Source organism: Nycticebus coucang, chromosome 17, assembly GCF_027406575.1.
Source record: "Nycticebus coucang isolate mNycCou1 chromosome 17, mNycCou1.pri, whole genome shotgun sequence".
Classification (NCBI taxonomy): Eukaryota; Metazoa; Chordata; class Mammalia; order Primates; family Lorisidae; genus Nycticebus; species Nycticebus coucang.
Window position 1 is genome coordinate 25,412,609 of NC_069796.1, and position 17,838 is coordinate 25,430,446.

General features: G+C 42.6%; 1 protein-coding gene across 1 annotated transcript in view; it reads right to left on the reverse strand.

Moving 5' to 3' along the window:
- Window positions 1-288: 288 nt before the first annotated feature.
- The window catches only part of C17H5orf63 (chromosome 17 C5orf63 homolog), a 38,302-nt gene continuing 20,752 nt past the window's right edge, over window positions 289-17,838 (reverse strand). Inside the window, exon 5 of the mRNA XM_053566096.1 lies at window positions 289-637. Coding sequence (XP_053422071.1) covers window positions 506-637 — 132 coding nt within the window. The 3' untranslated portion in view covers window positions 289-505. The remainder of the gene's footprint in view (window positions 638-17,838) is intronic.

Genomic DNA, 17,838 nt, shown 5'->3' on the forward strand with positions numbered 1-17,838 from the left:
CCTTGAGGCAGCAGTATTAGAACGATAACTGGCCAGCCAAAGAGTGAAAAAAAAATGGACTATCCCTTTGAAATGAATTGTATTATCAGTTATTATGAATATCCCAAATTATGACAGATTCATATGTAAGTATGCCAGAGAAAAGTCACTGTGAGCTATAATACACAAAATTGTTTATTACCCAAGAGGATCTAGGTGCTAATGTGGATGGTATTGCATCTGTGAAATTCTGAAACCCACAAAGGATTTGAAGATATAAAGCCAAATAAAACATAATACAGAGGGAAATGATTTTGATTATGTAACATTTATAGATAGCATTTCATTATACATTTTCGAATTGCTTTTTAGTCATGGGTTCTTCTTCACAGCACACCTGGGGAGTACATCCATGCTGTTATCCTCTATTCACAGCTGAGGCAACTGAGACTGAAACCGGCTAAGTGTTTTGTCCAAGAGTACTGCAGGGGCAGGGTAGAAATCATCCATTCATTCAATCATGCATCTACTCAGCACCTCCCCTTGGCAAGGCACCAAGGTGGTGATGCCCGGAGATGGTGCTGTCTCTGTGGCCTCCGTTTTGCAGGAGCTTGCAGTCTTCTGGGGTCATAAGTGGTTCATGGATTCCAGGTGTGCTCTAAAGACCAAGGACGAGGATTTAGAGGAGAAGGTAAGAGTTCACTAGACTTTCTGGAGAGAGAAGCGTTCAAGGCCCTTGAGGATGGGTAGAATTTTGACAAATGAGAGGGTAGGCCTGGAAGGAATAACACGGAGACATGAAGGTAGGCAAATTCAGGCTGTACTGGAGAACGTCTGACTATTGCAGGGCACTTATGGGGACAAGGCTGGGGAGTGGTAAAGGGCAGATTTTCCAGGATGCTGAACACTCAGCTGAAATACATGGATGTCAGCCTCTGGGCCATGGAGGCTGGACTCATCTCCGACTTCTCTTACTCGCTCATCATTCTAATATGTGCCATACCAAGTGGTATTTTTCCACACATCTGCTTTTCCATGTTTCACATAATTCTAATGAAATACATATTATTTTTCCTCCTGTAGTGGATGAAAAAATTGAGGTACTTAGCAGTTGACACTTGCCTGTCATCACGTGGTTAATAACTGACAGATGGGGGATTTGAAAGGAGGACTTCTAATTCCACATGGAGATGGATGGGAAGAAGGCGTGAAGATTCTGGAGAGAGTACTCGGGATACCCAATGATAATATGCCCCTTGCCTTAGCTCCATGTCATTCCAGAAACAGTAAGTACATAGAACATAAATAAAATTAATTTTTTAACATGTAGGTTATTCTACGTTTAAAGTCAGCTCCAGGTTACAAAGAGAAAAAAAAGGGTGTTTTTCCTTATTAGCTGTGCCCGATAATTACCATAAATATATGGTTTGAATAACGTTAGTCTGGGGGGTGCGGGGACCAGTATCTATAATACATTCTGATCTTCCTTAGTCTTTCCTCTAGGCCAGAACCTCTCTCTGGAGTTGGTCAGTTCAGTCCATTGTCCTTGCCCCTTACCCTGGACCTAACCCATTTATCTTAGTGCCCTGTGACAGCTCTATCTCCATTTGATGCTTTGATACATTCGATAGATCAAGAAATAGCTTTTTCTCTCCAGCTATAAGCTACTAATTAGCATTTTTACTGTTTAATCATCAGCACTAAAATACTAGCGAGAGAACCACTATTGTTAACGCAAAAATATTTAGAAAGGCAACAGATTACTTATTTAAATCTTCCAAGGAAGAAAGAAAGAAAGAGATACTCTAAGGAGATGGGTGTATACTTAGGTGACATAAAAACTAAAACTGAAAATTTTAACATCTGTTCAATAAGTGCTTCTCATTGATTTGGTTTTGTGGAAGAGTTTTTTGAACAATTCCTGTCCATAAGCAGTGAGAAAAAACTATCTCTAGACTCAACCACAAAAGTAGACCTTCTGCAAGAAGACACAGGGAAAGTCATCAAGAGAGGGCAAGTTGCCAATTCAATTAGCAGCATTCTCTTTGTCTTTCGATATTCCAGGTCTTTGTATTTGCCCAGAAAGTTAGTGATAACCTAAGTCATGGAGATTCATGAGGAACAGGTTGAGTGTTTCTCCATTATTTGTTTATTGGCTTATTTCTGTTTTGTTTTGCTGAAAGAGAAAGCAAAGTTAACGTGTAACTTAATGATCATTAAGTTTCATCTACAATTGTAAGGCTCCCACTTGAAAGATACGGAAAACAAGTTACTAGTCCAGAAAATTGCAGCTGATTGCTGCCCTGTTTTAAAAACATTATGTCCTTTTCCTTTGGTTTCAAGGAGAGCAGTGGGGTGGGAGGCAGGTGGCCTCTGTTGGAAAGCAATGAAGTGGACTCATGATAGCTCCACCTGTAGACCTGGAAGGCAGAGGGACACTCACCTCATCGGGAAAACAGCACTTTGAGAAACTCGGAGGAAATCAGACAACTCATTGTAACCACTGGTGTTTCTTTATAGAGGAAAACCCCACAATGCACACTTCTGGGTATTTTCCATATTTATGGAAGAAAGTATTCAGGATCCTTAAGCAAATCCCATTGTAGGCATGTGTTATAATTAATTTCTTTTAACTACTGAAATAAAGCTGTGTGGTTTTCTCCCCTAGAATGCTCAGCAAAAATACTGAGGTCATTAAAGATTATTGAAGTAGAAACATGTTGAAATTAACCTTATTTTTAAAACTATGCATAATAAATAACTTCCCCAATCACTGAAGTTCTTTTCACAGGAGCTTCTGAATTCTGATCAAAGTCTAATGGGTATTGCAGGTAAAAAATATGTGCAAAGTTAAATGGCATTGCAACTTCTTAGCTGCTGAAGGCCAATCTAGGAACCCTCAGGAAACTGTCATGTCAGCTAACCAAACCCTGAGTCTCTGTGAGGAGGTCATTTGTCCTGTCCTGACAAAGGACCCAAGGCTATGGAATTATAGGTACATTAAGCATTTCAAGAAATTTTTGGTACCCTCCACAACACATACCACAGTATTTATCCACAGAGATTAATTCTCAAAAACTACTTATTAAATACAGTGTAATTGTTAGCAGGTCCTGAGCTTAAGCAAGGATGACAATTGCCCCTGGGATTACAATCAATTCCCTCTGGAGCCCAAAGAGGAAAAAACAAGGTCAAGGTCAAGTGGCCCCAGCAAGCTTTGCCTGCTTAGAGTTCATCCCTCACATCAGCTATGGTGATTATTGGGGACTACTTCTCCTTTAGAGTCAGAAATCGTTGTAACCAATTATAAATGAACTTGAATTTGTAAATTGGACATGGCCCTTTAAATCATATTATCCTTTTAAAACTACAAAATGGAAAAAAAGAAAAAGTTTGTTTTCTGCCTCCCTTTTCCAAGAAGCTGAAAACATAGTGCAAATGAGTTCTTAAATGGGGTCAACATCCTTACAAGACTTGCCTCTGGTTCCCAGGTGAGAAATTCTGCTGGATCCTCATTCTCACACACCAGCTTGAAATAGGTCTCTCATTTTGACCTCAGATTCTTTCAATCCCATGGGAGAGAAGAGGGGAGGCTAAACGTAGGTAGGCAAGACCCATCAGTAAAATAGGAAACAACTTCAGGCTTGACATCAACAGTGGGTAAGCAGTATCAGCTTCAAGACTTGTGTGAACATGCACAAATATATTCTAAGAATATTTTCATAACAGTGTATAATTATATTATAAGTGATAATTATGTAAGAGAAGGTAGCAAACTATATTTCAGGGCTGTTTACATATTTGCTACCATCATTGGCCCTGTCTTCCTTTGTGACCACAGACTGTGCCTGCTACCAGGCCTTCCGGTAAAAGGGAATTGCTCTATAGTACAATTCCCTCTTAAAGTATAGTATAGTGAGGAGAGGGTCTTACAAATGATGATGAAAGTTGCAGGAAGTCCTACTGAAGTGTTTTGTTTTGGTAATTGTTTCATTTTAAAAGCCTGTGACTAGGACTTCATACCTATCTAATTAAGCATGCATGTAACATTTTTATGTTTGCTGAGTACTTTACAGTTCCTCATTAGTCTCCACAATACCCCTTGAGGGTGGGTCAGAATTATCACCTACAGTTTACATATGAGGAAATTTGAGACACAAAGGCATTATGTGATCTGTACAAGGTCACCCAGCAGGCAAGTCTAGCTAATAAAAGATGACTGCAAATCTCTTTCCAAATAAAAAGTACCTTATAAATGTTAGGTAGTATTAATGGGCATGATCCCAGGATGAGTAAAGTACTCTCCAGAAGTAAACTCTTCATACATGCTCTGTAAGATTAATTCTTGTGTTTTTAAATCTCAGGGTGACTTTTGAAATAGTAATTCTCAAACCCGTCTGTGTGTCAGAAATGTCTCTGGTTCTTAGAACACGTGAGCACCTGGGCTCCTACTCAACCTGCAGAATCATAATCTGGATTTGTACTTTGAAAAAGCTCCCACAGGGGATTCTGATGCTCCACCAGTGTTCAGAACCACTACTCCAGGCCAGAACAATAACCTCAGTCAAGCTACCAGCAACAACACTGTGGTGTCCATTCAGGAGAAAAAGACTTGTATCTTTCAGGCTTCTGTCCACCAAGTTCATGGCTATTATTAGCAAAGGAACTGCCTCATGAAATAACCAACTGTAGTTACCATGTATAAAATTCCAAGAAATAATGCAGAGATTAGGTTTATTTAAGAACCACTGGTCTTTGAGAGTTATAATTTACTGGGCAAATCTACTGGTGCACTTTTGAGTTATTACTGGGTTTACTCTGTTTTCATTCTGGATACCCTGTGTTTCTTTAAAATCAATATAGGAAGGACCTATAATATCTGCCCACTCATCTGTTACACATTCATTGTATACAGAGTATGTGGAGATTTAAGAGTGAAAATATTGATCTTTGCCCATGAGAAGTTTATAAACAAACATAGGCAAAATCAACCAACTGATCAATGAACCAACCAACCAAACAAAACCCTTATAATAGGCTTGACGCCTGTGGCTCAAGAGGCTAAGGCGTCACCACATACAAGTGAGCTGGTGGTTCGAATCCAGCCTGGGCCTGCCAAACAACAATGAAGGCTGCAACAAAAAAATAGCCGGGTGTTGTGGCGGACGCCTGTAGTCCCAGCTACTTGGGAGGAGGAGGCAGGAGAATCACTTGAGCCCAGGAATTGGAGGTTGCTGTGAGCTGTGATGCCAAAGGCACTCTACCCAGGGCGACAGCTTGAGGCTCTGTCTCAAAAAAAAAACAAAAACAAAAAACCTTATAATACTAAGCCATCCATATTAAATGATAATCCAAAAGTATGAATAAAGTGTTATATGAGGTATCATTCATCATTGATAAAAAGTAGAAACAACCCAGGTGTCCATCAACTGGTAAATGGATAAATAAGATGTGATAGAACCATTCAATGAATTATTATTCAACAATGAAATGGAATGAAGTACTGAGACCTTGAAACACTCTGCTAGGTGAGAGAAGCCAGTAACCAAAAAGCCACATGTTATGTGATTCCATTTATATGAAACATCCTGAATAGGCAAATCTATTATAGAGAAAACAGATAATAGTTTTCTAGGGTTGGGGATAGAGAAGAATGGGGAAAATGGGGAGTGACTGCTAGTGGGTACAGAACATTTCTTTCTTTTTGGAGAGATGAAAATACTTTAAAATTGATTGTGGTAACAGTTGCATAAGTCTGTTGACTATACTAAGAACTATTAAATTGTACACTTTAAGTGCATGAATTATATGATATGCAAATTATATATCTCCATAAAATAGGTAGGTAGATAGGTAGATAGATAGAACTATACAAACTTGGAGGAAATAGTGATTAATTAATTTAGATTAGAAGAAAGTGGCAGGAAATGTCCTGGAGGAAATGGCATTGGAACTGAGTCCAAAAGGGGGATTTTTGGGGGGTGGGTGGAGGGAGGTATGGTACACTCAAAGTATAGGTGGATTTTTTTGGGTGGGTGGAGGGAGGTATGGTACACTCAAAGTATGGGTGGATTTTTTGGGGTGGGTGGAGGGAGGTATGGTACACTCAAAGTATGGGTGGATTTTTTGGGGTGGGTGGAGGGAGGTATAGTACACTCAAAGTATAGGTGGATTTTTTTGGGTGGGTGGAGGGAGGTATGGTACACTCAAAGTATGGGTGGATTTTTTGGGGTGGGTGGAGGGAGGTATGGTACACTCAAAGTATAGGTGGATTTTTTTGGGTGGGTGGAGGGAGGTATGGTACACTCAAAGTATGGGTGGATTTTTTGGGGTGGGTGGAGGGAGGTATGGTACACTCAAAGTATAGGTGGATTTTTTTGGGTGGGTGGAGGGAGGTATAGTACACTCAAAGTATAGGTGGATTTTTTTGGGTGGGTGGAGGGAGGTATGGTACACTCAAAGTATAGGTGGATTTTTTTGGGTGGGTGGAGGGAGGTATGGTACACTCAAAGTATAGGTGGATTTTTTTGGGTGGGTGGAGGGAGGTATGGTACACTCAAAGTATGGGTGGATTTTTTGGGGTGGGTGGAGGGAGGTATGGTACACTCAAAGTATAGGTGGATTTTTTTGGGTGGGTGGAGGGAGGTATAGTACACTCAAAGTATAGGTGGATTTTTTTGGGTGGGTGGAGGGAGGTATGGTACACTCAAAGTATAGGTGGATTTTTTTGGGTGGGTGGAGGGAGGTATGGTACACTCAAAGTATAGGTGGATTTTTTTGGGTGGGTGGAGGGAGGTATGGTACACTCAAAGTATAGGTGGATTTTTTTGGGTGGGTGGAGGGAGGTATGGTACACTCAAAGTATAGGTGGATTTTTTGGGGTGGGTGGAGGGAGGTATGGTACACTCAAAGTATAGGTGGATTTTTTGGGGTGGGTGGAGGGAGGTATGGTACACTCAAAGTATAGGTGGATTTTTTTGGGTGGGTGGAGGGAGGTATGGTACACTCAAAGTATAGGTGGATTTTTTTGGGTGGGTGGAGGGAGGTATGGTACACTCAAAGTATAGGTGGATTTTTTTGGGTGGGTGGAGGGAGGTATGGTACACTCAAAGTATAGGTGGATTTTTTTGGGTGGGTGGAGGGAGGTATGGTACACTCAAAGTATAGGTGGATTTTTTTGGGTGGGTGGAGGGAGGTATGGTACACTCAAAGTATAGGTGGATTTTTTTGGGTGGGTGGAGGGAGGTATGGTACACTCAAAGTATGGGTGGATTTGGGGGGTGGGTGGGTAGAGGGAGGTCTGATACACTCAGAGACATAGTCCAAGTGATGGTGTTTTTGTGCAAGGGCAAGTTGTATGGGGTTGTAGAGTTTAGGATACATGAAGGTACAGCAGATGGGAGCTACATGCTGGACTTGTACTGCCACCCAAAGTTCTGTGGTTTGGTTTTTGGTTTTGGAGGCAATGGAGGGCAATGATCAGTTTGTGATGGGCTGATCAGACTTGGGATTTGGAAGGATAATTGGAGGTGGTGATGAGGTGGATGGAAGATGGTGGGAGAGCAGTGAGCAAGGGAGACCTGCTAGGAGGCAAAGCTGCTACACCAAATAGGCCAGGCAGGATGAAGCCTTCACCTGTAGCAGCAGCAGTGAGGACTGACGAAGGAGACAGATTTGAGAAAACGGGTAAATGCAATCATCATCAGACTCGGTGGCAATGGGGAGTAAGTGAGAAGGCACAGCATTTGTTCAGCAGGCTAAGACCACCTAAGGGCTTGGGTCCTGTTTTGATAAGTTATTTTGAATCAGAATGTAAAAACTGTTGTTGAAATAAAAGCTCTCTAACACCTTGTTAACAAGGCTTTGATTACAAACACTCTTCAAATTCTTAACAAAGTAATGTGTTTGTATTGTGGATTGAAGAGAAAAATACTATTCTACCATTCTGTGAGCTCTTTCCAATCTGACTTCTTGTTGGAGACGAAGCAGTCATTTTCGGCTTGTTCCAAGTGGCTGAGTATTTATCTCCTGCTTGGATATCTTCCCTACAAACACTTTCTTTGGTGTGAGCAACCTGGATTTACTGCCAGGGCAACACCTCCTATCCACCACCCACACTGCCTCTCGGCTCAGTCCTCACCAGCAGGTGTTCAGAAGCAGCATTTGGTTTTGTTTCTGATAGGAGTGCGGGCTCTGAAAAACATGTATCACATGTTATAACTTCATTTACAAGTATTCTAAAAAGGAGTATGTGGGCCGGGTGGATGGCTCATGACTGTAATCCTAGCACTCTGGGAGGCTGAGGTGGGTGGATTGATTGATCTCAGGAGTTTGAGACCAGTTTGAGCAAGAGCAAGACCCTGTCTCTAAAAAAAACCAAAAAACCAAAACAAAACTAGACAGGTGTTGTGGCAGGCGCCTGTAGTCTCAGCTACTTGGGAGGCTGAGGTAAGAGGATCACTTGAACCTAAGAGTTTGTGGTTGCTGTGAGCTATGACACCACAGCACCTACCAATGGTGACAAAATGAGACTTTGTCTCTAAAAAAAAAAAGTATGTGAAACTGTGCAGTCTCAGGGATCAAGAAGACAAAGAATGCCCTTTGTTTTAATCATTTAAGGTCACATCACACCCTTGTTTTACATTAGTAGGAGGGCAGCCAAATCCTGGGCAAGGTCAAAATAGAAACAGTGTCTCCCTGTGCCTGGCAGCACACTCCTGGGGATCTGTGAAAGCCTCCTCTGTGGCTTTAGGAGCTGTGCAGTGACATTGCCTGCTGCTAGCAGAGTTTGAGAACAGTGTCCGTGACAAGTGCCTTACAGGAGTTTGCCAAGCAGGGAACACCATTTAGAACACCACTCACCGAGATGCGGCACTTATCTGTGCCTGTCAGTGAACAATGACTAAGACAAGCCATGTTCAATCACAGATCACGGTTATTAGCAGAGCTAATTACAGCAGTCTCGGGTGGGAAGAATCCCAGCAACTGCCTGTAAGGGACTTCCATCACAGGGGCTTTGCAGGTAACGGATGGAAATGGGCCCCTTGGAGGATCTTTAGACAATAGTTCTCTACAACTCTGAACTTGGACTCAGCTCCATCCACAGTTGGTGAGGGATCATGTTCAAAGGAGAACCACTAAAGGGAGGAGGAGGAAAGGGATGCTTAAAGACAGGAGGGGAAATGTTCTGGATGAAACAAGAGCAGAACTGGGTATTTATTATTCCTTGGGCTATCTTTGACTTACTACTTGACCTTAGGGAGGTTATTTTCTCTTTTTGTGGGGCTCATTGTTCTCATTACAATAATAATAATATAAGCCCTATTTACATGTAAGTCATAGGATTGCTGAAAGAATAAAATAAAACATACATATTTTATAAATAAAAGTTGGGGAAAAGTAAAAAATGCTATATTTTAGGTATAGTATTTTTTGGTAAGTACTGGGGTGCCAAAAAAATGTATGCATATTTTAAGTGATCTTTTCAGAAGTAAAATCGATCATTCCCCCAAAGCGCACACATTGCAGGTAAAATAGACATGTGTTCCATGTCTAGGTACACTTGAGTAGAACAGTAACTTCAATTCAACTTTGAAAAGTAATACATAGATAACATCGCTTAAAATGTGTATACATTTTTTTTTTGCACCCTCTGTATTATTTCCTTTCTCTTATTTCACATTTTAATTATAAATGAATGATGAAAGGGAATACCAACAAAAAATATTGGTGCTGTTGTAGAAAGCCATACTTCATTCCTGATGCTTCTGAGTGTTTCTGTGGTTTACTCATCTTCAGATTTCCCTCTCCCTCTTCAGTTGGTTCTGAGCACCTGTTCCGCTGTTTACTCATCTCCAGTTTGAGGGGTGGAGGAAGACCCTAAGAACCTGGAGAGGCCAAGCCCTGCATTTGTTTAGTCTCTTGTCTTTGTGGCACCTGCTGCAGCTCAAGACTTGAAGACCTCCTCTCTCCCCTCTGTAGGTCCCTTGCCTTGGAGGGGGTCATTGGCCCTGAGTGAGCCTTTCTATGTTAAATTGGGACTTAAGAGAACACCTCTGGAACAGAACCAAAAAGAATTGGTAACAACGTGCGCTGAACATGTCTTAGTCTGGTCTATAACTACATTCTTGTTCCTGCTGAAAATCACAGCCCTCTGCTAACCAAGCCAGGCACGTGCACTTATTTGGTGGTGCTATCGGTGACAGAAAAAGATCACGTTATGGATTTGGCAGGGAGGACAAAGAAGATTTATTTCCAACTTTAGAAGATTTATCTTTTCCAGATATACAAAACCAGTCAGGGCATTAAAAAAAAATCAATGAGAAGTGATCATGTTTTGTGAGCAGAAGGAACTATTCTTGACTTCAAAATAATAATGAAGATTTATAAAGATTCCAAACCCACGGTTTAAAAAAAAATGATTGGACAATAGCAAGCCAGGGGGACTATCAACTCTTTAACTGCCCCCTCCCTGGGTGAGGCAATGTCTCCATTTAAATGAATGTCTTCTGTTGAATGTTTAAATTTCCCCCCTTTTCTTTTCTCCTCATTTAGTTTTTTTCAATGTTCAACATAACTAAAAAGTCTAAGTAGGGAATTACACATAATTATAGGCTCTGCATGAGTGGCAGAGCGATGTTTTTTCCTAAGTACTTGTAATCATCTATTCCCCTCTTCTTCCCTTCTCTGGACAATTTAGTTAGAATAACAATCATGTCCTTTATTTCTCTTGAAGGTATCTTTGGACTCCCTTTGTGTATAGGTTATAAAACGTATCAAAACATAATATTGCATTTTTCATGAAGTCCCACATGTACAAATGGAACTATCAGAATTAAATTCTATCTATTAAAGGTATTTGGTAAGATATTTATTTATTTATTTTTGTAGAGACAGAGTCTCACTGTACCGCCCTCGGTAGAGTGCCATGACGTCACAGGATTCACAGCAACCTCCAGCTCTTGGGTTTACGTGATTCTCTTGCCTCAGCCTCCCGAGTAGCTGGGACTACAGGCGCCAAGATATTTAAAAGATTGTCTTTCTCACTCGAAGGCTGTGCCCACCGTGAGTGTGTTGGCCTGTACCTGCCAGGTGCTAGGCTGTTTTATGCTGTTAGGTGACAACTCCCAGTGGCAACCTTTGCTCTTTCAACCTTTCCTTTATTACTAGAGAAATGTGACATGGCTAAAAATCTTAGCTTGAAAGTGCTTCACAGAGCAGGATCCTTGCCAAATTCAGGCATCTTGCTAGTTTGCAAGAAGTGTCATGCAGAACAAAAGGCTGATACTAGAAGTCAGCAATCACAATGGGAATAAATCCCACAATCTGTGGCTCTGAATATCTTAATCATCCCTGACCTTAAAAGAATGAGACTGGACTTAACTTGGAGAATAACTTCACAAAGGAAACATAAGGTGAAGTGGAATTAAATCCTAAAGCGTAATTTCTCTGGCAGTTCTTCTCCAATTTCTAACACTTCTTTCTTAGACAGATTATAAATCAATACCCATTTTCTGGGGTCTCACTTTTGCTCAGACTGGTCTCAAACTCCTGAGCTCAAGCGATCCACCTGCCTCAGCCTTCCAGAGTGCCAGGATTAGTGTTTTCTAAAGTTTGTTCTCTCCGTCTGCCTAGTTGCCAGGGCACAGTTGACCTCATTGCAAGGACACAGGATCCCTGCAGCAAGGCCGTCAGGGTTTCTGAGTGGCGTCAGGTCCTGGTGCCTTGTGAGCAGCACAGAGACACCACGGGCTCCACTGACCTTCAACTTGTATCATCTCTACTTGTTGGTGTTCTCGAATACTTAAGAAAAGTTCCCATTAACATTTGGCCTGACTTTTCTAAGGGTGGCAAGTTTTCCATCAGGAATAGTTCAAACATAACATTTCAGCATAAGGAAGGGGTGCCCTTGATTCTTACTATGGGCCTCCAGCTGGATTCTTCTTATTGATCCTAATCTATTGGCTGGCACTGCTCCTGCGTGCTCCCTTCTCCATCTTCTGTGTGATTTTAATAGTTTCCCCTCTCCCTGAAGATTTATACCCTTCTAGGTTTTAGAATTCAGAAGTTTAGTTCTGGTAGCCATCTCCTTTGAAGTTGAGAGGGGATGTAAAAAGTGAAACTTCAGTGCCTGAACTAAAGGTTCACCAAATGAGGTTTTTCTCTGCTGGCTCCACCTCCATGGTCAGCCTGGATTTCTGTGTCAGTGGAGAGATGTAACATCTGTGCAAGGTGCAGGATTTGGGGCCACAGTATCAAAGTATCCTGCCTCTGTGATGAACACGAGTCCTGGGTCTGGTATGTGTCTGTGGACTATAATGGCTTGCTACAGTGTACTCTCCAGTGTCAGGGGCACTCTTGAGGCCTCTGAACTCCGCTGCCTATAATTCACCATAGGATAGGGAAAAGGTTATGGTTGCCTTGTTCTGGTACTGGCTCAACACTGCCTGCCATTTCTGAGTGCTGAGCTAATCAATTACATCAGGTCTTCAGCTCCCCCACAAGATGCTTTTTCTTAGTCAAACGAAATATGTAAGGAAACCTCCTACAAAATGGATATTTTGCCATCTTTCTGAACTTTTCAGTCATCATCTTACTGTAATTTTTTTTTTCAGTTTACCTCTATTTTCCTCTCCCCACCAAAATTGTTCTCACCAAGGTCAACATTTGGATTGATTTTCTATTGATGCTTTAACAAATTATCACAACTTGGGGGCTCAAAACAACACAAATTTTCTCTCTTATAGTTCTGTAGGAGTCAGAAATCGGTTTCACTGGACTAAAGCCAAGCTGTCAGCAGGGGTTGCTCCAACGGGGGCTTTCGGGGGACAATCCATTTTCTTTTGCCTTTCCTAGCTTCTGTGGCTGCTCCCCTTCCTTGGCTTCTGACCCCTTTCTTGCATCACTCCAACCTCCTGCTTCCATTGTCCCATCTACTTCCTCCTCTGTAGCTGAATCTCCCTCTCCCTCTTCTGGGGACTCTTGTGGTTACATTAGGACCCTGCTGGGTAATCGGGATAATTTTTTCATCTCAAGATCCTTAATTCCACCTACAAAGTCCCTTTTAAATCTAAGTAACATTCACAGGTTCAAGGAATTAGGACCTGGATATCTTTGGAAGCTCTTCAGCTGATAGCAGCAGTGACTTTCTAATTTTCAAAAACTGATGTCTCCTCTTCAGGCCTCAGCCTAACTCTTTTGGTATTTGATACTGTCAGACAATTTTCCATTGATACTGTATCCTTCCTATCTGTCTCTCCCTCTGGAAAGCAAGCCTGTGGGAGTAGGACCCTCACTCTTCTTGTTAGTTGCTCTATCCCTGGTACAGGGAATAGTGCCTGATTATCAAATCATGAAGGCATCACAGAATACAAATTGGATGAGCTTTTCCCATTCCTAGTTCTATCACCTCACTCTGATTTTCCATCGCTAGCAACTTCCTCTATTCCCATGGGTCAAGACTGGTATTCTCCAGGGTCTCGTAATAGCCTGCTTTTCTCCTCATACGCCAAGTGGTCACAGCTCCAGCCAGACTCAATGTGCTCTCGAGTCTGCATCTCAAGGCCAGACCTTGGCTTTGTACTTCCAGCTTTAATCTTTACCTGGATATTCCACAAGCAGGGCAAATTCACCGGGTCTCATGCTTCCCATCCACCAAGCACAACCAAAATCTAACTCTCCTTGCCTCATACACTCCCTGTCTAGAGAGTAGTAAGCACCAGGATTTACCCAATGGCTCAAGCAAGAAGACTGGGAATCACCCCAGACTCCACACTTTCTCTCTCCTCCTCACCCACTCATGAAGCTCTGTCAACCTCCTAAATATCTCCTGATACCTCGTTCTGTCTAGCTTCATTGCCTTTCTTCATCCTGTGGAGCAGGAAATAAATGAACTGTTTATTTCCAAACTGTTCCTCCTGACTTCTCTTGAATATGCTGGAATGCCACACTAAAACTTCTCAGATGTGTGCCAGTTACTGACCATTGCCTGCCCTGCTCCCAGTCTCTGCCCAGGAGGCAGTGACTGATCTGCATACTTGGCAGTCCTGGCTCCCACAGTGGGTTAGGCCAGGGAGGAGCTTCTGAATCACAGGTGGCTCCTTCTATACATTTGGTCAGCCAGCTTATGGCTTGGGTGGCTGGTTGTAAAACATAAGCTGAGTAGAATTCCTCTTTTAGGATTTCAGAATAGAGAAGCTGAGAGGCTCAGAACACCGTATTGCTGAATGAAAAGGTTGGCAGGAATGACAGGCATAAGCAAGCTGCAGGTATGAGGAAGCAGATCTTGTGTGCGAGCAGCGGAGCTGGTGAACCCAACAGGAACGGGGAAAAAAGCGCGGCACTGTGGGAAGGGTGCTGTCCCTGCTGCTGGTGGTTTTTTTTTTTTTTTTATTGTTGGGGATTCATTGAGGGTACAATAAGCCAGTTACACTGATTGCAATTGTTAGGTAAAGTCCCTCTTGCAATCATGTCTTGCCCCCATAAAGTGTGACGGTTTTTAAAGGGTACTTCCTGCAGCCTGCCTGTACCCCGAGATTGCTGCATTATTCTCTTAAAACCCCCAGGGTGTGTTCCCTTGTTTTCTGTGATAACCCGGCCAGAGCTGTGTGTTCCAGGAAGCCTTTATAATGTCATGAGGAGACATGTGGAAGAAAGAGGCACTGTAACTACTCTAAGCAGCAGTGATATGAAGTCCCAAATTCAACACTTATTCTACTCCTGCTGAAAGCTTTAGCTTAAGGAAGGAAAAAAAGGCTGTATCACTTTTTCCTTTGGAGGAAGTGGAGGAGGATGGGCTTCTTATGTCAAAATTGGTCTTTAAGTAAGATCAAATTCATCCCTGCAAACATAATTTCAAAAGGAAAAGTAATTACTGATACAAAAATCACATGAAAATGACAGTAATGAAAGACAAACGTTTTCTGCCACTTGTTAATGGCGGGGCGGTCAGAACAGCGTGAGGATGGCATGTGTCCACAAGTCTGCCTTTCACTTTGTCAGTGTTGGGACTAAGGGGATTGCTGAAGAGCTCCAGAATTCTTATCACAGAGACATGTTCCTCTCCAAATAATAATTGATAAATAAATTTATTGAATATTTGTAGGCAAAAAACATTTGGCATATGTGATCAATACTCTGGACATGGGGTACATTCAGGAAGTATTTTTATTTATGTCTCCCACTATTCCTATAAAATGTACCTGGTAGAAGAATTTCTTATTCTGTTTAGGACCAAAAAAAAAAAAAAGGAAAAAAAAGAAGACAGTGCCAGGATTCTTTTGGATATTCTCAGGCAGTAGAAAGTCGCATGGTCATTTTAAACTGTGCTAAGTACATTTGATCCCATGTCACAATCAAAACTTCAGACTTGGTTTAGGGTTAAGTCTTACCCTTTTCCCTACTGAGAAGCCATGTGCAGGGGGGAAGCCAAGGAAGAGGAGGGTCATTCTCCTTTGCTCCTGGCAGCTTCCAGGGTCGGAACGGGAGAAGGCAGCAGTGGGAATGTTCTTATTTCAATGGTAGAGTTGTAAGCTGGCCTCCTGCTTCCTGGACCTGGTAAACACTTAAAGGAGACGACATCTGGCAAGGCCTGTTAGGGGTTCTTGGGAGGTTGCCCCCACAGTGATGTCTTGGCCTACAGTTCTTGGAATCAGGTGAATGTGCTCTCACTCAGAGCAGCCCCTCAGCCCTGGGAACTTAGTTCCCATCTAGTTCTCCTCTTCTGAGGCCTGTGCTGAAGGGACCTCATACCAAGCCCCCCTCATGTTTGGCTCACAAATCATGAGGAAACACACACACACACATTCTTCCCTGGTACAGATGAGCCACAGCAGCTGCCTTCACTCTGCAGCTGAGCTGCTTGCTAACCCGCTCCCTCCTGATTGCCCAGGAGGGTTAGACCATGGTATTATCTCTGCCCCGTTGCTTCCAGATGTGTCCCACCTATGGCTCTCTCTCTCTCTCGATATGAAGTCACTCCCAGCCTTTCACTTTGGTGGGAACTAAGTGAGAGCACACCATCCTTTAAAAAAATCCTTTAAATGATCTTCTCTCTCTCCAAGCTACAATAATATCCAGTGTGATCTAGTGTCTCCTTGAAATGCCGCACTTATTCTTAGTACCATACCCAATACTTCAGTTTGGACATCCTGTAAGCATATTTTGGGATCTTTGTTTGAAATTCTATGTCAAAAATTTGTTGTTTGGATGAAGCACTATTTTACCTTTAGTTTCTGTATTTCCTGTACACCATAACCACGTGGTTATACTCAGAAAAGATGTGCCCCAGAAGAACACACTTCCAGCCTTTCCAGCCAGCAATGCTTCTTGAAAGGGACGAAAGGATCCTCTTCCACTTAGCAAAGCAGACACTGAAAGAAACTCTTGGAACTTTTCCAACTAGTGGTCCAGGAGAAGGATTGGCAATCCCAGGACCTAGGGGATACACAACTCTCACCCTGCCTGGAGACACTGGAAGAACAGGACACCCGCACACACAGGTGGGGAAACCTTGTCTGTAGCACCCCTGGTTATATTGAGGTGTAAATGCCCTGCAGGACCCTAGAAGGGACTCCTGAACTTGGTATGCTGAAGGACTAGCAGAAAGACTCCAACAAGCTGGGGAAGGGAGACCAGATATCCCAAGAAATCTGGAGCCAGCAGGGCTGACTCTGGATGAAGAGGGGAAGCAAGGGAGGCTACTGCTGCTGGGGCAAACACACATTAGCTAAGGCCTTCAGGGGCTGGGGGCCAGTCCATCCCGCAGTCTCACCTCCTCACTCTCCTCCCTTCACTCCCCCACACAAAGCCATCCACTATTTTCTGAATATTCCGTGCCCTTCCATACCCTCGTATTTTACATACACTCTTCCCTCAGAATGCAATGCCCTCCTCACTACCCCCTCTATCGCTTCTATTCAACCATCAAGCCCCTGCCTGGCTGCTGCACCGCTCCACACATGCCTCTGTTCAGCCCTCACTGTGCTGGGCTGTGCTTCATGCACCTGCTCTCCCCGCTCCCCAGGGGGACAGAGCGTGTCTCAAAGGCAAGGGCTGTCTTATTCATTTTGTTCTTCCACCATGCACCATGGTGCTTCAATGTTATAAGGCCTTGGTGTTCATTCTCTACTGCTGTGTAACAAGTTGCCAGAGTTAGCAGAAAATGACACACATCTGTTACCTTTCAGTTTCTATAAATCAGAAGTCTTGGCATGGGTGTGGCTAGATTCTTGGATCCGAGTCTTGCAGAACTGAAATCAAGATGTTAGCCGGGCTGCACTTCTAATCTGTGGTCAGGGTTTTCTAATCTCACTGATTATTGGCAGGATTCATTTCCTTGAAGCTGTAGGACTGATGTCCCTATTTTCCTGGTAGCTCTTGGCCAAGAACTACTAAGTTCTTAAAAGCTGCCCAGTTTCTTGCCACGGGGCTCCACTAGCAATTCACAACATGATGCTTGCTTTCTTGCAGGGCACATCTCTCTGCTTTCCTCTTTGTAATTAGTAAGAGAGAACTCTTTGATTTCAAAGGGCTCGCCTACTTAGGTCAGGTCCATCCAGGATACTCTCCCTTTGCCATATAATGTAACATAATTACAGTAGTGATATTTCTACCAACACTTAAAAGGATGGAATTATTCAAAGGTGAGGGTGATTTGGGTAATCCTGGTATTCTGCTGTAGGACTTAATAAATACTTATAATATCAAATAAGATGTGTTTCAAAAATTTGTAAATTATAAACACTGCTATTCAATTGTTGAGACTCTTTTCTATTGTTACTTTGAAGAGTCTTGCTATGTTGCCTAGGCTGAACTTGAACTCCTGTGCTTAAGTGATTCTCCTGCTTCAGCCTTTTGAGT